The 21371-nt window shown below is 41.7% G+C and overlaps 1 protein-coding gene across 4 annotated transcripts in view; it reads right to left on the bottom strand.

The window, feature by feature from the left end:
* Nucleotides 1-19145, bottom strand: part of LOC125456293 (olfactomedin-like protein 2B) — a 65678-nt gene extending 46533 nt beyond the window's left edge. For all 4 annotated transcript variants that reach the window (XR_009446047.1, XM_059647736.1, XM_048539297.2 and 1 more), the window contains exons 1-3: nt 18849-19145; nt 17969-18232; nt 10708-10815 (exon numbers count right to left, since the gene is read on the bottom strand). Coding sequence is in view for 3 of the 4 variants with exons in the window: in XM_059647736.1 (XP_059503719.1) it covers nt 10708-10815; nt 17969-18232; nt 18849-19031 (555 nt within the window). In the remaining variant the exon portion in view is untranslated. The remainder of the gene's footprint in view (nt 1-10707; nt 10816-17968; nt 18233-18848) is intronic.
* Between the last annotated feature and the right edge of the window lie 2226 nt (nt 19146-21371).

The following is a 21371-nucleotide window of genomic DNA, read 5'->3' as shown; positions in this document are numbered from 1 at the left end:
CCTGTCTCTTTGTGTGGTACGTGGAACATTCCTTGTTCCGTCCTATTCTGGCGCCCACCCGCAACTCTTTCTCCAATACATTAATGATATCCTTGGTGCTGCTTCCCTGTCTCGTCGAGAATTGGAAAACTTCATCAATTTCGCATCCAAATTTCACGCTAGCCTCACTTTCACCTGGTCTATCTCTGACTCCTCCCTTCCCTTCCTTGACATTTCTTTTTTCATTTCTGGGGATAGACTGGCCACCAATATCCATTACAAACCCACCAACTCCCACAGCTACCTGGGCTATACATACTCACACCCCACTTCCTGTAAAGACCCTATCCCGTTCTCTGAGTTCCTTCATCTCCGTCGCATACATTCAGATGAGGCCAACTTCGACAAGGGAGCCTCTGAAATGTCCACATTCTTCCTTAACTGAGGATTCCCCAGCTCTGTTGTCGACAAGGCCCTCAATAGAGTCCGACCCATCTCCCGCACTTCTGCCCTCACCCTTTCTCTTCCCTCCCGCAACAGCGATAGGGTTACCCTTATCCTCACCTACCATCCCACCAGCATCCACATCTAGAAGATCATCAGATGTCATTTCCGCCACTGCCAGCAAGATGACACTACCAGACACATAATCTCCTCCCCTTCCTTGTCTACGTTCCGTAGGGACCGTTCCTTGCGGGACACCCTGGTCCATACTTTCTTGCCCCCCCCAACACCTCCCCACAGCCCTACGGCACTTTCCCCTGTAACCAGCGAAGGTGCAATACCTGTGCATTTACCTCCTCCCTCCCCAGTATCCAAGGGCCCAAACATACCTTCCAGGTGAAGCAACACTTCACCTGCACTTCCAAGAATCTAGTCTACTGCATTCGCTGCTCACAATGTGGTCTCCGCTACATTGGGGAAACGAAGCATAGACTTGCAAACTTCTACGTTCTGCTTGCAAAGAAGACCCTGAACTACCTGTTGCTTGCCACTTCAATGCACCACCTTGTTCCCTAGCCAACATCTCTGTCTTCGGCTTGCTAGTGTTCCAATGAAGCCCAGCGCAAGCTGGAGAACAACATCTCATTTTCCACTTGGGGACCCTACAGCCCTCCGGACTCAATATTGAGTTCAATAATTTTAGGGCCTAAACTCTCCCATGTCCCAGCCCCCCACCCCACACACCAGGCCTTGTTATCACACAGCTTGCCACGACGCACCCCCTGTTGTTTTTCACTAACAGTCCCTATTAACAACTATTCACCCTCCCAGCCTGATCGTTACCAACTCCTTTGTCTGTCCAACTGTCTTTCTCTCTCTTCGGGCTCTCTCCTATCATTTACTCTCTATCCCACCCACCTCCCTATTTTCCCAGCCACCATCAGTTCTGACGAAGGGTTACTGGACCCGAAACGTTAACTCTGTTTTCTCCTTCACAGATGCTGCCAGACCTGCTGAGCTTTTCCACCAACTTTGTTTTTGTGCACAATTATACAATTTGTGCTTAAGGGTCATTACCCAGATCTGTACAAATGATGGAGCTGGATGAACACAGCAGGCCAATCAGCATCTTAGGAGCACAAAAGCTGACATTTCGGAAGGGTCTAGGCCCAAAACGTCAGCTTTTATGCTCCTAAGGTGCTGCTTGGCCTGCTGTGTTCATCCAGCTCCACACTTTGTTGTCTCGGATTCTCCAGAATCTGCAGTTCCCATTATCTCTCTACAAATGGGTAGTTCCTGAACGGGAGTAAAACCTGTTCAGAAACCACTAATTGTTGTTTCAAACAAGAGTTGCCGGAAACGTTCATCTGGATATGGTTCAAGCAATAGTGATCTCATCTGTCAGCAAGTTCACTTATTCTCCAACTGCAAGCATACGTAGTGTGATAGACACCTTTTGGAATTAAGCTCACTTGCCTCTTTAATCATGCTTTACCAATTTGGAATCTCTTGCAGATCAAGCAGGAGGAGCTTTTAGCAGCTGCCATTTCAGCCAAGATGGAAGTAGCTAGTATTTGTTGGCAGCTCCATGTGATACCCTATCTGATAGGGATAAGTAATGCACTCTTCCCCACGTGCACTGACATGACTCAGCTGTTATGCCACAATGACAAGGGAATGAAGTTCTGAATGACTACTTTCTCACATGATATTTCCTTACAGAGATAGATTTTAAGGCATGGTAGTTTGTAACATTTCAATTTATTAGTCTAAGCAGATTTTTCAGTGGGCTTATTGTTATTTCTGAGAATTGATTAATGATTAGTTGAATTCCACAATTCCTTATAACTCCGATGAGTATTTCCTTTAGCCTGAAAAAGATACTTGGTCACAGTCAGAGAGCTGCATAGCCCATAGTTACATAAATGTTTAAACATGATTTACCCTTTACCCCAGGCATGCTAATTCTCTGATTACTTCAAGCAAATGGCCACATTATTGAAAGTGAGCTTGTTTGTGGAAACAGCTGTTTGCACGAGGCACAAGAAATGCTTGCAGAGAGACTGAACTGTTGGACAGATGCCTACCTGCAAATATCTCAAGCATAAATCAAACAATGGATGTGAAGTTCAATAAATTGCTTACAAATCTGACAATTTTTTCCCACTTTTCTTTGGTTAGTAACAAGATGTCCTGCACTGCACCCTTTCCATTTAGAGATAAGCAAACTCATTTTAAAAGATTTTCAGAAACTATTTTGAACAGTTTAATTAATTCTACTGTTCAGTTCCTTTATTGCTTCTTTTGCTGTTTCATTTAGGTATTTTGAGCAGTTTTGATGCGTTGGTATTTGCTAATGTGTAAATGAATGTCAATATGAATCTCAATACATTTCAAAATGAGTACAATAATTTACTGTATCGAAGAGATGCCCAAAATATAACATTGCAAGAATGAGGAAAAGTGTCTGCTTTAAGAAAGCATTTTACACTTGAGATAAATTACTGTTTATTACTTGTTACAACAATTTGTGCTTACAAAATTTAATCCCTTAAACACAATAAAATGTCCCAAAGATTTTCATAGGAATGTTAAAAAGCAAAATACAACTCAGTCAAAAACAGAGATATTGCAGCAGGTAACTAAAAGCTTGATTAAAGAAATTGGTTCTCAAGAATGTCATAAGAGGCCAGATTTTAAAAAACACATATTATGGGAGGGTTACAAAGCAGAAGATTGCAGAGATCGATCATAAGAATTAGAAGTAACTGTAGGCCATTTGGTACACCAAGCTTGCTCTACCATTTAATAACATCATGGCTGAACTGACTGTAGTCTTAACTTCATATTCCATCTGTCCCCATTACCTTTTACAAAGGAGTCAGTCAGAAATCTATCTATCTCAACCTGAAGACATCCAATGACCCAATCTCTACTTCTGTCTGTAGAAAAGAACTCCAAACACCACTGATCCTCTGAAAGAAGAAATACCTCCTCATCTCCATTTTAAATGTGAGAAGCTTTTGTTTTTAAGCTGTGACCCTGGACCCAGACTTCCCCATGACAGGAAACATCTGACCAACATCAACCATATAAAGCCCCCTCAGAATATTTTACATTTTAATACCTTCGAAACTCCAATGACTGTTTGCCCACACTGATCATTTCACAATCTGTTCGGCCAAGTGAACATTCTTTGAACTGCTTACCATGAAAGCATAGCCTTCCTTAAGTCAAGAGACCAGAACAGCACACAGTACTTGCATCAGATGGGGTCTCTCTACTGTTTGTACTCTTATCGATCTTACAATAAAATATTCCATCTGCCTTTTAATTACAGCAAACTTTGGTTTAACTAGCTTCTTATGAACTGGCACTCTCAATAAATTGGCAAAAAATTATATACCTGTAGTTTACTGTATTTTACTGAGGTTTACTGTATTATTCTGTCCTGTTTTTAAGTTTATTTACCCCAATGTAAACACACTTGTTGTTCAATCAAATGGCCAAATGAAATATCAACAGTCAATTCAATTCTGAGTCAATTTCTCCTCAGATACCACAGTCTATCCATGATGTTGAGGGGGTGAGTGAGAAGGCTTTCTGCTGTTTTATTTAAGGCAAAATTACAAACCCCAGAGTGTAAAATCCAGGCAGGAAAACACACTGACGCATCATCAGAGGCTGCACTGAGGATGTTACCAAGCACGGTAACAAAACGTCTGCGGAACAACAAACTAGCTTGGCGAGCCAACCAACCTCAAAACCCACAACCCGAGCTACAAATCTACTCCAAAATCTTAAAATTACATTACTATTTAAGTGATTAATACTGTAAATGAAGTATAACAGTGATGTGTATACCCCTGCATTATGTTTCTATTCTTTGTGTGCGTTTTTACATTGATTATATGGACCTTTTGATTATGCAGAATACTTGATCAACCAGACACTCCTAGTCTCATAGGTGCAGGCTAATAAAAAGTTTGCGTACTTGCCATACCTATTTGCTGACATAAGGTTTTCATATACAAGGTCATCCAGATCCACCTGTTCAACAGTATTCTGTAGCGTCTATTTAATCAATAATAGAAAACTTAGAATATAGGAACAGAAGTAGGCCACATAGTCCTTTGAGCTTAAAGGGCTGGTTTGCCATTCAACAGGATCGTGGCTGATCATTCAACTCTGTATCCTGTTCCCACTTCCCTCTACCCTTTGATCCCTTTAGCTCTAATAATGATTCTTTTTGAAAACATCCAATGTTTGACTCAGCCAGTTTCTTTGGCAGAGAATTCCACTGGCTCACCAATCTCTGGGTGAAGAAATTTCATCTCATTTCAGACCTGCATCCTTAGACTGTGACCCCTGGTCCTGGAACTGCCATGCCATCAGGAACATTCTTCCTGCTTTTATCCTACCTAGTCCTGTCAGAATTTAATTGGCTTCTTTGAGACGCTCCTCATTCTTCTAACCTCTGGATGGATATTGAATCTGAAATTCCCAAAGCATCATTGCTGTCAGCAGGAATTTGCCCTTGTGATCCATTCAAAAGAATTTAGTAAAGGCGAGTACAGGTTGATCCCAAAATTTTCAGAAGGAATTGTCAGTTAAGTTCTCTTTACTAGGCATGTCATTCAGGTTTGTGTCTAGAGATTAGGGAGGGCCAAAAGATGGGAAGTTAATATTAGGGTAACGGGCTTGGGTCCCATGTCCACATCTCACTGAAACCAGCCTCTGGGAATCAGTCCACGAATGCCCTCTTTATTCCTGCATTTATTTCATTCTGGGAGTGATGCCGAGATCTCCTACAGGAAAAATTGATGACTTTGGCATAATTCTGATTTTCAGAAGCCTGTTTTTGGCATAATATATCTGCTTGATGAGGAAAGGTTATATTTTCATTCACTGATAAGATGTGGGTGTCATTGGCAAGGCTGACATTTATTGCCCATCATTGACACCGTGGAAGCAAGGGACTGCTTCACAGCTAAGTGGCGTACTAGCTAATTCAGAGGACTGTTAAGTGACCAGGCCAAGTAAAGATGGCAGATTTATTTTTGTAAAGGAAATCAATGGAGCAAATGAAATTTTAAAACAATCTAGTAGTTACAGAATCATTTTGACACAGCAATTTGTCAAAAATCCCTAAATAATTCCTCTCACACGCACAACCACTATTATCCAGAAGGACAAGGGCAGCAGATACATGGGAACAGCATCACTTGTAAGTTTCTCTCCAAGCCATCCATTGCCTCAGCCTGGAAATACATCACTGTTCCTCTACACTCGCTGTGCCAAACTTCTGGAACTACCATCTCTTCACCAAAACAGGCACTGGATTACCAGTCCAGCCACACCAGTAGTACACACTACCTCCCCCTTCTTTAAATATCTATAGAAACTCTCAATATCTGTTTTTATATTTCTGGATAACTTTCCCTTGTTGTATAATTCTTCCCTCCTCATTAATGTTTAGATTATTCTTTGTTTCTTTTATATTCTTTCCAATATTCCATCCCACCCGTCTTTGAGCATAGATGTGCTTTTTCTTTTAGTTTGGTACTAGTTTTAACATTTCTATTTAACTACAGATTTGGGCCTGTCCCTTGGAATTTTTTTTTACCCTTTGGAATGCATCTTCTCTGCTTTTCTATTCATCTTGCCAAAGTGAACATATTCACATTTTCCTACATAATTTTCCATCTGCCAAATGTTTACCCACTCGACTAACCCATTTATATGATTGAGGACTTTTGTATCCTCTTCAAAACTTGTTTTGAGGATCAAGTATCAAAATCAACACTATGATTAGATTTGTATATTTCTGAATACTTTACACAGGTTTTCGTGCTAATCTGCTTTAGATCTAAAGGATTACTTGCATGCTGATGTGCAATGCTCAATATTGTCGGCAACTCAACCAAAAAAACTTTGACAGACTGGCAAAAGATGTAGAATCATGGTTCGAATTGTTATTCAGGAGGAGGAATTGTGGGCTTTAATTGTTGAAGAAATCATTCAAAACTGCTGCTGAACTCTTGAGGTCACAGCCTGTTCTTAAACTGAGTGGGGAGGTTACCCAGGATTTTCCATAGCTCTGTGCCAATGGTCAGTCACACAATAAAAGGAAAGATAAACAAAATGCAGTCTGGCAAAATATCTGTCTTTTTGATGTGTATGTATCACCAGGGAAAACATTTCTTGCATTATGTGAATTAAACAATAGTTGACACTTGAACAGGTTTTCTTTGTTAGTAAAGTCTGTACCCTTGATGTGTGGTAGTGTACAGTGCATAACTGAAAGTTCAGTCAACAGTTTTCAATGATTCAAACAAAATAACAGTTGTGGTATCTCTGCAACTCCAGTCACACCTCTTTTTCATTCCCTAGGTGCTTCAATTTTCCCCGATCCAGTCCAATACCTTGCTCCAGGTCACCACCAGTATTGTTCTCCAGTGAATGTGAATCATGGAATCATAGCTGCCACAGAGAATGGTGTTACTTACTTGAACCAATGGGCTGAACCTTATCACTATTTGAGCTAAGTATGAACAGTATTGAACAAAGAATAAAGAACAATACAACACAGGAACAGGCCCTGTGGCACTCCGAGCCTGTGCTGACACATTTTGCCCTTCCATACAGAATTGTCTTCACTTACAGTATCATGTCCCTCTATTCCCTTCTTATTCATCCATGTACTTGTCCAGGTGCTTCTTGAATACTGCTACTGTGTCTGCTTCCACCACGTCCTCTGGCAGCGCGTTCCAGACACTTACTACCCTTTGTGCCTTGCACATCTCTTTTAAACTTGCCGCCTCGTACCTTGAACCCATGTCTGCTAGTAACTGACTCCTCCATCCTCGGAAAAAGCCTCATACTTTCCAGTCTATCCGCCAATCACAATCTCATAAACTTCTATCAGGTCGCCCCTCAACTTCCTGCGTTCCAGTTAAAGCAAACCCAGTCTATCCAACCTTTCTTAAAGCTAAAATCCTCCATACCAGGCAACATCCTGGTCAATAGTAAGAACTGCAGATGCTGGAGTCAGAGTCAGTACAGTGTGGAGTTGGAGGAACACCGTAGGTGAAGTAGAATCAGAGCAGCAGGAAAACTGATGTTTCAAGTTTTCACCCAATATCCTGGTAAAACTTTTCTGTACCCTCTCCAAAGCATCCACGTCCTTCTGGTTGTGTGGTGGCTAGAACTGTATGCAATATTCCAAATGTGGCCTAACCAAAGTTCTACAAAGCTGCAGAATAACATGTCTATCCTTATACTCAATGCCCTTTCCAATGAAAGCAAATATGCCATAGGCCTTTTTCACTACCATATCTACCTGCGCTGCCGCCTTTAGTGATCTGTAGACCTGCACACCCAGATCCTTCTACATATCAATGCTCCTAAGGGCTCTACCGTTCAATGCATAATTTCCACTTGTACTTGACCTTCCAAAATGCATCACTTCACATTTGTCTAGATTAAAATCTATCTCATGCCTCCAACTGATCTATATCCTGCTGTATCCTCTACCAATCCTCCTCACTATCCACAACTCCACAAATATTTGTATTGTCTGCAAACATACTAATTAGACCAGCCATTTACGCAGATCACGAACAGTGGAGGTCCCAGCAATGATCCCTGTGGAACACCACTAGTTACAATTCACCACTCCAAATAGCATCTGCTGTTGGCCAGTATTTAGTGCCTAAGCACGGTCATTCTGCCTGCCTTGCACATGAGCAAAGAAATGATTGCAAATCACATGTAGCTGGAGTTTGCAAACGCCTGCTTTATATATTTGTCCCTTCAATATCCTAGCATCCAGCAGATCTCAATCCCACACTTTTGCCCATCAAACTGACATTGAATCCACCCTCCACCCAGAGTGTGTAGTAACTAGCCATTTTCCTGTTGCATTTCACATCTACAGAACAGCAAAGGATGGCAGGGAATGTAGCTCACAATGGACTCCATCAGCACCGGGTTCACCTGGTGTCCAAATATCTTCCTCAGCGCCTTCGTGACCCTTTTAGCTCACTGAATCCCAAAAGCCCATTTTCATCCATCTCACCCCTACCCATACTATGATTAGACTAATCACCTCCAAATGTGCTCCATGCTCTCTAAGACCCTACATTCCACCTTATTGGTCCTCACCTTGGAATTACTCTCCCTCTGGAGGTGACAGTGGTGCAGACTGCCAATAACCACCCATCTCCCATAGTTCTCAATATTTTTCTGTCTCCATCCCATAAATCTTGAGTCTACACATGAGATTTAACCACCACCTCCAGCTTTGCTTACCTTGTTCCTTTTGGCAGTGATTCCCTCACTGCCCAGTCAGGCCCCTCCCTTGCACCCACCTCAAAAATGAACAGAATCTCAAACTGTATTTGCCCCAGACTTCTGACTGACATTGAGTCCCTAGACAACATTGCCCAGGTCCCTGAGCATTGTGATTGCAACTCCCCAACTAAAGATATGAGATTCCCCTGTGCATGCGATTGATAATACCAAGGCCCCCTATTGACAGCTCCCCCACTTCCCTCTTCCCACCCCCAAAATAATGCCACGAAATGACTGGACTGAGGACTAGTCCCAGCCCACTTTCCAACATGGCTATTTGTTAAATAAAATGCAGTGTGTTTGCCACGCAGGCAGTTGGCACAGTGGAAGGATGCTTTTCGGAGTGGTGAGTTGTTAACTAGTGGTGTTCCACAGGGATCATTGCTGGGACCTCTGCTGTTCATGGTCTGCTGTAGGTGTAAGATTGATATGTCAGTGTGAAGTATAGCAAAATGTGTTTGTCCCCTGCTCAGCGCAGCAAACCTTTTTTCAACCATTCACACTTCTCATTAGCACCCATTCAGTATTTATGTCTCTCCCAGTTTATCATCAGCAATCCCCTTGCTTGTCTCCCTGTCTCTCTCTATCTGTCTCCTGGGCACTGTGTCTTTTTATGCATCTCACTCATCAGCATAAAAATCACCCTTTCCTAGCTGGTTGCAGTTCTGACAAAGAGTCATTTGACTCGAAATGTTAATAATGCTTTTCCCTCTCCAAAGATGCTACCAGACCTGCTGAGCTTCTCCAGCACTTTACGTCTTTGTTTCATATGTCCAGCTTCCACATTTCTTTGCTTCAATAAAAATGATGCAGCATGTTGCTCTCAACCTCAAGTTAGGCCTCACTGGACTTGTCAACTGACTCTGTCACCACTCTTGCCAGAGCCGACATTGTTCAGGCCCCCACACAATCCTGTCCAACATGTTTGGAAATTTAGGTAATTACGTGAGGAAGAAAATATAAAATTATATTGTGGACAGAAATGCTGGGACTAGATTTATCTAGAATATCTGGTTGGCATGGACGCGTTGGATCAAAAGGTCTGTTTCCATGCTGCACATCTCTGTGGCTCTATAGCAGAGTTAACATTTCAGGTCAAGTGACCCTTCCGCAGAATTGATCTGAAATGTTAACTCTGATTTCTCTCACTACAGATGATGCCAGTCATATCATATATCACAGAATCTCTACAGTGTGGAAACAGGCCCTTCAGCCCAACAAACCCACACCAAACCCCAGAGCATCCCACCAAGACCCAGCCCCCTATAACCCACCTAATCTACACATCCCTGAACACTATGGGCAATTTAGCATGGTCAATGCACCTCCCCTGCTCATCTTTGGACTGTGGGAGGAAACTGGAGCACCCAGAGGAAACCCACGCAGACACAGGGAGAATGTGATAAACGTCACACAGACAGTCGCTGAAGGATAGAATTAAACCCGGTCACTGGCGCTGTGAGGCAGCAGTGCTCATCACTGAGCCAACGTGCTGCCTAGTCCTGTTGTGCTTTTTCAGCAATTTCTGTTTTTGTTTCTGATTTACAGCACCCACAATTCTTTCAGTTTTTTTTAAAGGATGCTGCAGAAGGTTGCTGTGATATGAGGTGGGAGTAACATTTCAGCGTAAACACAGACCAATTGGGTTCAATGACTTTCACTGTGTAATTCTAAAACTTACTATTAGGAGATAGAGGTCATGGCCTCGATGACCCTCCCTCTGACATTCCCTCCTTTGGAGGTTGTTCTGTGATATTAGCAAACAGAATCTGCAGGATTGGACTTGCTACAGAACCTCTCATACTGAAACACACTTCAGGCATTCACTATCCTATTTTATCACTACTATTATCATTATCCAACAGGATCCACTTGAATTGGGCACTAGAAGATAGCTAGCTCAAAAATCAACCACATGATGTGCCTTACCGCTTCCAATTTTTCAATGCGCTTGATGAGTTTGGTTGTAACGGAATGTAACTTTATGATGTCTAATCCAAAGATGGCACCTTCCAACAGTTCCATTGCAGAGGAGAACTGAAAATAAATTACAAACATATTGAAACAATGTTGACTGCGATTAAACCAAGTTTTCACTGCAGTATAGTACAGAAGGAGTGCTGAATTTAGCTAGTTTTTGGACAAGAGATTACACCACCACCCCATTTGCTTTCTTAGGTTAACTATCATGTTGCAAAGTTTCAACGATCAATTTTGGGTTAAGTCCAAAACCAGAGGAGTTTGGAGGAGAGAAATCTGCAGGCTGTGAGGACAAGATGGCCAGATTTTCTGGCAATCAGACAGTTGATTTGTTGCTAGCAAACCTTCTACAAGAATTCAGATCCAAGGCAAATATGTCCTTGATCCAATCAGAGGTCAGTAGCTCCAGAACTCAGCAGCATCACAAGGAGGCCAAGACCTCTGCCCATACAACAGTCGCAGGAAAAGCAAGTGTTTTTAGGTAGTGGACCTTCTGGAGTGGAGGGTTGTGGGATCAGAAGCAAATGTGACAAGGTAGCTCCCTCTTGCCACCCCCTGTCCCGAGATCAAGTTCCTCAATCGTTCAGTTTAATACAGTTTGAGGAATCACCCCACTTCCATGCCATCACCAAACTGTCAGATAGACCGACTCTTTCTCATCCCACCTCAGGCTGAAATAATCTTAACCCAGGAAGGAATCGGCCGTTAACTGAATATTAGTTGGCCAACAAATGACCTCAATTATCAGTAGGGTGGAAATGCTACAGTTTATACCAAGCAAAGACAGGAAGATGGGGAAGTGTATGGATGCCGCCATCCCATCTAATTAAGTTCCTTTCCACTGAAGGGCCCGCAGCCTCCAAAAAGAGTCCTCCCCACAGGAGTTCGTCCCGCTGTCCTGTAAAATATTTATCATTCAATCAACATCACAAGAACATATTATTAGTTACGAATCCCTTACAAGTTCCCACAAATAGCAGTATGAAAATTAGCTGTTGCATTTCCTGTATTACAACTGGGAGTACATTTCACTGGCTTTAAAGAGCATTTAGATAGGGTCATGTGAGGCACAATGCTAATGCAAGTTTTTTTTTCCCAAAAACACAGGTTACCTTCACCAAAGTGTTGCCATGAATCCTGAAAATAAACAGATCTCAGTTGAAAGAGGACATAAAAGGACATAAAATAACTATGGTATTCTTCTGCTGAGTTAATATATTAACCATGTTATGTACAATTTTGTTCTGCAATAGTTATCAAACATAGTTTTCAGGGGTCCATCAATACTAGGTTGAGTTACGCCTAGGTTGCTGTCTCAAGTGGCAGCTGTGTTTTCTGTAATACAGAGGGGAATGTCGGTGATCCTCCAATTTCTTCAATGGTTCACAGGATTCATGTCCTGTGATATTGTAAAAAAAGACAAAAACAATAACATGAAATATCCAAAATAACATCCTGAAGTCTATTTTGATCATAATTTTCTGATTTCCACTCATCCCCTTCATTTTCCATTCTTCAGGCAACACAATCCATGCAACAAATAGTTCTATCGCAACTGTCAGTGTATCTTCTTGCTTACCCTATCTAGAAACACCTAGGATTAGATTTTCCATTGTCTATTTGGCAACTCACTCGTGTTCTGTAAAGTGACCTTACCCTTAACCTAAAGTAATTTTTATGATGAACTAACTCTAATTTCAAGGTTATATCCCCTTGTGCTGGACTCTCCCACTAACTTAATTAAGCAACTCAGATCACAGAAAATGCTGGGGAAACTCAGCAAGTCTGGCAGCATCTGTGGAGCAAGAAACAAAGTTAACATTTCGAGTCCAATTTGACTTTTCTTCAAAACTGAAAAACCATGCTTCTTGCATTATTTTCTAATGAATGGAGTTGCCAACTGCTTCTGATGGATTATCAAAATAAAAGGCTTGATTGAACCTTTTGCTTTCGGAACAGTAATGTTGCACTGTATTCACACAGTTTCATTACTCTTTTACAAGTGCTTTTCTTATGTGCCTCATTTTCCAATTAGAAATATACCAGATCTACTTATCTGTGTTAGCATCCACTGTTAATACCACCATTCTGAATTGCTTTCTAACAGTATTCATTTGTCAGCTGTTAACACAACTAATATTCTGAAATTATCCAGCGCACGATGTTAGACCAGCTTCACAAATACATTGGGCTTTGAGAAAAGTTGATTTATCTAGTGGAGGCTCAAAAATCACAACTGGTCATGAATGGTGGAGGCCAGTTTATGTTTAGGTATGAGTGTGAAGCAATTTGTCATTAGCTGCAATCCCCAGATTTAGTAGGGGCCAGTATAATGGGTCCCATCAGTATCCAATGAAGGGAAATTTGCTGTCAGTCAGCATTTGAAACATGAAAACAAACAAATTCAAAGAACCAAACCGGTTTCCATCAAAGACGATTGTGGGGAGATGTGATTTAAGTTTTAAAATATGATGAGGAATGGATAATTTAGCTGCAGACACATTGCTCAACATATTGTGAGCACTGACCAAGAAAATACAGTCCAGTTTTAAAGACAGTCAGTTAATTCAAAATAGAAGGAATTATTTTTCCTCACATAACAACTTGAGCACTTCTCCTTGTGGAGGTTATTAACACTTGTCAGAGGTCTAGATCCAAAACGTCAAATTTCCTGCTCCTATGATTCTGTTTAGCTTGCTGTGTTCATCCAGCTCTATACCTTGTTATCTCAGATTCTTCAGCATCTGCAGTTCCCACTATCTCTGTATGAATATAAGGTTAGCAACAGGATTGAAGCTTATAAGGAAGTACAGATGGAGCTAACTGAATGTGCTTGGGAAATCTTATTTTCTAAGCAGATGAAATGGCAGAAATAATTGCGATAGGAATTGGTCAATAAGGAATCATAAAACCTCCATGTAATGGAGCTGTACTTGATTAGCTTGGGTGGAAGAGGAATGGGTAAACTTTTTCGAGGATTAAAGGGAATAAGTGGACTCCATTATAGAATGCATAATATATTATCTACAGAGCTTCAGTGCCAATTACTGTTTCAGATTCTATAATATTTTACATTATGGAAATACAGATTAAAACACTATATTCTAGCTAATTCCCAAACATTCTCAAGAGCTGTACACAAAAAGGAACATTTTGCTTGCCATAGCGTTGGATGAGTAAAATTGTCAACGTTGACAAATTCAATACATCGCTTTTCTTCATCCTCATTTTTAAAGAGTTTGGATCTATGTGTTTTGCTTTCTTATTGTTCATTTTAAACAAACCCATCTTCCTGTTCAGGAAGAAGTAAATATTCCATTGCCTATTTTTAGCAAGTGGCAGAGTTCTCCTGGTACCCAGGCCAAAACTGATGCACCATCACCAACAACAGAACTACTGATCACTCATCTCATTACTGTTTATGGGACTTTGCTATGAACAAAATGGCAAATGTTTTTACTAACATATCAATGAAATGTGTCCAATATAGTCCATTGTATATGAAGCACTTTGGGCTGTGTCCGAATAATATGTTAAGTTGCTTTATAAATGCATTCTCTTCCTGTCCTGTACTCCATCTGGAACCAACGTGTTTTATGGTTGAATCTTTCAGCTGTTATTGGCTACATGATAGCTACAACTTCCTCTTTGTGTTCTAATGAAAATGTTGCTCTTGGCTTTAACAGATAGTGAATCAAGATTTCATTTCAAGTAGCTGTTCAAACTATACAGTCCTCAGAACTTATATTTTCAGCATTATAGTTTAACATTTCTTGCCAATCATTTCTTAATTAAGCATCCTATACAGGCCGTTAGCAGTTAAATCTGGCTTAATTGGCAGATGCTTGACACATACAGTAAAATGTCCTGACACTGCAGACAGTGATGATGTACACGGCATCCTATAAGTACTTATTTGTATTCTTCTTGTTCTTGAGATCTCTACCCAAAGGCAGTGTGCCACTCACTGTGCCACATTCTCCATCACAGGTAGGGCAAGGAGGCAGGTCCTGAAACTACCCCAACCAGACCAAGGACCCTGTGCACCCTGTGCTCTTGGCACCAGTATAATCCACAGCAGACTGTCCAGCCAGCTGGCCCACAATGAATCCAGGTTGCTTGGCAATATATACCGTACAAGCATATCATATCTGGAGCTGCAGAGAGGTGGAGACTCCAAACTTTCTTCATCACATAGCTGATCAGCAATCTCTCCCGCTTTTACCACCAGCCTTTGCCATACATCAAAAGCATTTGCAAGTTGATACTCAACCAGTTTAGAAATGTTGTGAATGCTCCTTCTTTGACCATTAAGTACTGTAGTGTGGCTTGAAGCTGCATCACCTGGCTCAGAGGCAAGAACACTACCACAACCACATTCCTACATTTGTATTGCTATAATTAAACACAAAATTGTTTTCAAGGAGGAGGTTTCCACTTTGAGAAGTGGGGTGGTTCAGGATAGAAATCTGCAAGCTGTGAACTGTCCATCAAAGGCATCTTTTTCTGCATCAGTATGCCATTTCCAACTAGTCTCACCACAATCTTTCCAGGTTCTTTGAACAGATATTTAAACAAAAGCAGTTATTTTTTGCAATGAGCAGGGTCCAGATCAAACTTCCCCAAACAAAGATTCATGTCGGACTTAGGAAGCTCATTAGGCAAAATAGAATGAAATGTGATATTGATTCAGTCAGTCTAAGCTGACTTAAGGTTGGGTATCAGAATGCATGACAGTATCCTAACTCACTCCAACCCATCGCCAGTCAGCACCAGTTGATTTTCCTGGCTTTTTTCCTTTTTTGAGAAAAATGATGTCTGTAAGCTTCTCATTTATCTTGGACTAAGGTACCAACTTGAATAAAGTTCAATATCTAATTGTTTTTACTCCTTCATGAAGCCTTGCAATGAGACATGTAGATTGAACACCTTCTGAAAGTTGCTGCAAATCAGTTTCTCTTGGATTGTACAACACCACATAATCTTGAACAAAGCTCTCTATTTCTTAAGAGTTAAATAGGAAAGAAAATTGTGAAGAGGACACAAGGAGGTGACAAAAACATATAGATAAGTTGTGCGTGGACAACGATCTGGCAAATCGAGTATAATGTGTGAAATTATCTATTTTGGCAGGAAGACTTTTCTAAAAAGGCATATTATCTAAATGGTGACAAATTGCAGCAATCTGAGATACAGAGGGATTTGAGTGTCCCCTTGCATGAATCACAGAAGTATGCAGGTACAGCAAATACTCAAGAAAGCTAATAGAAAGCTGATAAATGTTATCATTTAAAAACCAAAAGAATTGCGGATGCTTTAAACAGAAGCAAAAACAGAAGTTGCTAGAAAAGCTCAGCAGGTCTGGCAGCATCTGTGAAGAAAAAAAATCAGAATTAACATTTTGGGTCCAGTGACCCTTCTTCAGAATGTTATCCTGAGAATAAATGATATTATTTATTGAGAGGGAAATTAAACACAAAAGTAGGGAAGTTATGCTTCAGTTATAGAGCGCATTGGTGCAACTCCAATTGGGGTACTGCTCAGTACGCATTGAAAGGATCAATTAATTAAAAAGGAAGACATTATTTTTCCTTGCATGGTAGTAGAAATGTGGACTAGTACTGGAATGAGAAGGTTGTCTTATGAGGAAATTACAGACATGTTAGGCTTGTATCTGCAGGAGATTAGAAGAGTAAGAGGCACCTTGATTGAAACATATAAGATCTTAAGAGGTCTTGGCATGTAGCTGTGTGGGGATGTTTCTTCTTTTAGGAGAATATGGAACCATGAGCCACTGTTTACAAATCAGAGGAGATTACAATCAAATTGGCCACAATCTTATTGTGTGGCAGAGCAGGCTTGAGAGATAAATGCCAACTTCTGTTTGCAGGGTTACCAAAGTAAAAAGCACCCAGTTCTTCTATCATTGACATCCTTCATCTGACATCTACAGACACAAACTCAACAAGGACATTCCCATTTGAAAAGAAGTGTGTAGATTCCAACTTGAATGGTTTCCAATTATAAAAAAAACTGACGATGCTGTCACAGTACAAGTGGAATACAACAATGCCAAGGAATGAAGCAGCCTTTGAACAGTTCCAATAAAGCATCTGGTTGAACTTTGTTCTTGTTTCCAGACATAAGATCTCTTTTTGGAGTTGATACAACAAGTACTCTTAGACCATGAGTTTCATAAACCTCTGTGATTCTTCAGGAATTGGTACACCTCGACGAGATGCTGACAAACTATGTTTGGCTTTTTTCTTCCAAATGTTTTTAATGTCTTTTTCCTCCAGGTATTCTACTTCCGAACTTACTGAGTTGTTAATTAAATGCGCTTTCACAGACAAAAACACCCTCCTTGTAACTCACTCAAGTCAGTACATCTTGTGTGAAGTCAGTCACTACACGTTAATGGCCAAGTTGACTGTAGGGAAAACCACAATGCACTCCAAAAATACATCCCAAGGGGAATCTGGTGTCCTCTGACAACTGCAGCACTCATTACCATTGTCCTAGTAGAGATCAGCAAACGCAGCACAAACCAAGAACTTTCTTATTCTTTGGGCTATGTTTTTACATTGAGCACATTTGCAAAACCAAGCCATTAAACTTGTTGAACTCAAACTTGTCCCTGGAAGTGCGCTATGCTAAATTCTTAATGCTATAGAACAAAATCAGTTTGTTGTTACAGCAATTCAGGAAACATAGCTCAAATACAGACTGCCCCATCGGGAGCCAGCATTTTCCATTCAACCTGTTACTTCATCTTTGGTATAACGGTAGAATACAACAAATCACTGCTGGTGCAAGTTCATCATTATCACTGGACTCAACGCCAGTGCCAACACTGTCAAAACCTAGGATGCTTTCATATAAAATTGAGTAAATATCACTTGAGCTAATGGGCCATCAAAAGGCTGTTTCACTACTGGTGTGAGGAGGTTGCTGTGTATGGTGTGTTGGGTGACAAATGTAGCGTCAAGCCAAGTGATCACATCTCCATAATACGCCCAACAACAACGCGCAAATCCAATTATTTGAGCGCATTTTCAAATACACTTTTGCTTCACTTCTCTATGATGGCGCCCCACACCCTTCCTTTATCGCCGTTGGCCAAACACGCTTCTATGAAAACATGCCCTCAGAGCCCAGCTCTACAGCCTTACACTTATCAATGCAACATCCAGCTTTATTTGCAACCAACCTTGAAACTGTTGCTTTCCGCTTCCTGGAACTTCTGCAATCTGATTTGGCCAGCGCAGGAGTCGAGAGCCGAGGGCGGGACGAGGCAGGTACATTTACAGTGTGGTCCCGAGCTGATAGTTTCCACCGTGTACGAGTCGTCCGGCTTGGCGGAGCCTTCCCAAATTCGGTGGCAGGCGTCCCGGCCCAAGGGTGTGAGCACACACTTACAGCGACAATCCGAGCCCTCAGATACGGCTTTCATTTTGTCATAGTCCCGTAGCAACTGGAGGCAAGCGAAGAGCAAGTCACAACAGTGTGTGCAATGTAAAATACCAAACCTTAACTGCAAAGCACCAATCTTCAGACACTACATGATGTATTTATGTATGGTCAATCTAAATAGTGAATGCACGATTAAAAACGTGTTTTTGGGAATGTTACATTTCTATTACTTCTGACTAACATTGTTTCATTTTAAAGAATTATGTATCCAACAATCTGAAGCTTTTCTAAATCTGTTGGTCCCTCACAGCCAGAGAATTTGCAAATGAACATTTGCAGCTTTGACTCAGAACACAATGTGTCAGGAATCAAAGGGAAAAGAGGGACAGGGCTTTCTCCTAAATGCAAACCACTATCAATAATAATTTTCTCATTTAGAAGCAATGGTTCGAAATGAAAGCTAGTTTGAAAAGGTTTTGCACACAAAAATAGGTTTGTTAGACTGAAATGAACAACGATCTGACGGACACATCATTAAGTTCTAAGGAAAACTATTAGATCCCGTTTAGTTTCTTGCACTGGCGTTTTCGCGAAGGTGCAATCGCTGTTCCAAAAATATTTTGCAGTTTTTAGTTCGTTTCCCCTCTCTAACCAGGAAAGCGCTTGGGTGATTTTACCTCTGATAGGATGCTGTCCTCTTTCTGTGATTCGGTTGTCCTGGCTTCAGCTTCACGCGTCGGTTCTTCCCAAACGGTTGGCATCGGTTTGGCATTTTTGCTGGTGATATTGTGCAGCCCGCTGTTAAGCGGTAGTCCTCTGCACAAAGCCAAGCCCACGACTAAGACTGCTCCCCACAGCATCTTCGCTATCCGCAAGAAGGTTGCTTTCCGCACTCAGCCCTCACTGAATAAGTCTGGTCGAGTCGATGGTAGGATTGCTGGAGCGAACTGGCAGTTGCCACGAACTGTAGAAAACGAATGCCAACTCCCCCCCCCCCCCCCGCCCCACTAAAATCGGCGAGATCAAGGCTGAGGCAAATACTCCAGACAGTGGTTCATTTCCTTCACATAGATTAGTGGGTAGGATAAATACCAGTTGCACAAATAACTCTGCGGTGCCATATACGGCGAACCCCTGATGTGGAAAGAGCATTAATTTCCAATGTGCAGCAGAGCGGGGCTTCTTGCAGCTGATTGACTGAATGGACTGGAGAAAGCCAGGAAGAGGCTTACTGCCAATAGTCAGCAGGAATGCATAAAGGGGTGGGAAAGGAGTGGGCTGGCTCGAGTCTGACAGTGCTTAAGAACAAAATACAGAAAAAGCTGGAACAAAAACCTAGGATTGGTATAATTTAGGAAAATATGTAACTTATTTATCAGAAGAAACTTAACGATAGTCCAAATCTGGGAAGGAATCAGTAAAGTGAGATGAGGAAAAAAATAGCTTGAGACATAATTCTCCATTCTTCAAACCACATTTTCTGATATAGTGTAATGGCTTTCAATTATATTGTTTCAGTATTTTGGTGTTTGAGATGCAAAATGAATTCAATTGGATAATTACAGGGCAAGTATTTCCTCTGATAAGGGTATCAAGTGTATGGGAACATAATCTTAAAAATAGAGCTAAACTATTTGGATGGGAAGTCAGAAAACAGCATTTCACATTGAGTAGTAAAAATATGGAATTCTGCCCTTGGTCTGTTGCTGCTGAAATAATTAAAGTTTTTAACACTAAGATCAATCAGTTTTGGTTGGATAAGGGTATTGTGAAATATGGAGTTAGGATTAATAGGAATTGAACAGTCATCTAATTAAAAGGTGGAGAAAGAATTTGCATGGCTCATCCTGGTTAATACTCAAGACTTTTAGTGTCTTAGGTGAAAATTATATTTTAAATTCAGGTACATATTGAATAATTATCTTCTAATAAACAACATGAAAAGGGGAAGCTGTATTTGCTTTAGTATTGTATCAAGTTGTCAGAAAACTCAGAAGTGCTACAAACAAGGAAATGTTTTTTAATTAAAGCTTCCTCCTGTTGGATTTATATTTGCATGCAGATAATTGTATTTGCAACAATTTTTCTACATCGCATTGTAATATTGAATTGTCAGACAGGGAGATCAATAACAGGCAGTCAATTCACAGGGCTTGTGCAATCTCCTTGGGGAAAAGATTGGGACGGACATCTTTGTACGGACAAAGCAACATGGTGATATTATTAGATAATAAAATGTGAGGCTGGATGAACACAGCAGGCCAAGCAGCATCTCAGGAGCACAAAAGCTGACGTTTCGGGCCTAGACCCTTCATCAGAGAGGGGGATGGGGTGAGGGTTCTGGAATAAATAGGGAGAGAGGGGGAGGCGGACCGAAGATGGAGAGAAAAGATAGGTGGAGAGAGTATAGGTGGAGAGGTAGGGAGGGGATGGGTCAGTCCAGGGAAGACAGACAGGTCAAGGAGGTGGGATGAGGTTAGTAGGTAGGAGATGGGGGTGCAGCTTGGGGTGGGAGGAAGGGATGGGTGAGAGGAAGAACAGGTTAGGGAGGCAGAGACAGGTTGGACTGGTTTTGGGATGCAGTGGGTGGAGGGGAAGAGCTGGGCTGGTTGTGTGGTGCAGTGGGGGGAGGGGACGAACTGGGCTGGTTTAGGGATGCGGTGGGGGAAGGGGAGATTTTGAAGCTGGTGAAATCCACATTGATACCATGAGGCTGCAGGGTTCCCAAGCGGAATATGAGTTGCTGTTCCTGCAACCTTCGGGTGGCATCATTGTGGCACTGCAGGAGGCCCATGATAGACATGTCATCTAAAGAATGGAAGGGGGAGTGGAAATGGTTTGTGACTGGGAGGTGCAGTTGTTTGTTGCGAACCGAGCGGAGGTGTTCTGCAAAGCGGCCCCCAAGCCTCCGCTTGGTTTCCCCAATGTAGAGGAAGCCACACCGGGTACAGTGGTCGCAGTATACCACATTGGCAGATGTGCAGGTGAACCTCTGCTTAATGTGGAATGTCATCTTGGGGCCTGGGATAGGGGTGAGGGAGGAGGTGTGGGGGCAAGTGTAGCATTTCCTGCGGTTGCAGGGGAAGGTACCGGGTGTGTTGGGGTTGGAGGGCAGTGTGGAGCGAACAAGGGAGTCACGGAGAGAGTGGTCTCTCCGGAAAGCAGACAGGGGTGGGGATGGAAAAATGTCTTGGGTGGCG

The sequence above is a fragment of the Stegostoma tigrinum genome, chromosome 8 (genome assembly GCF_030684315.1).
Source record: "Stegostoma tigrinum isolate sSteTig4 chromosome 8, sSteTig4.hap1, whole genome shotgun sequence".
Lineage (NCBI taxonomy): Eukaryota > Metazoa > Chordata > Chondrichthyes > Orectolobiformes > Stegostomatidae > Stegostoma > Stegostoma tigrinum.
This window is presented reverse-complemented; position numbering and strand designations above follow the sequence as displayed.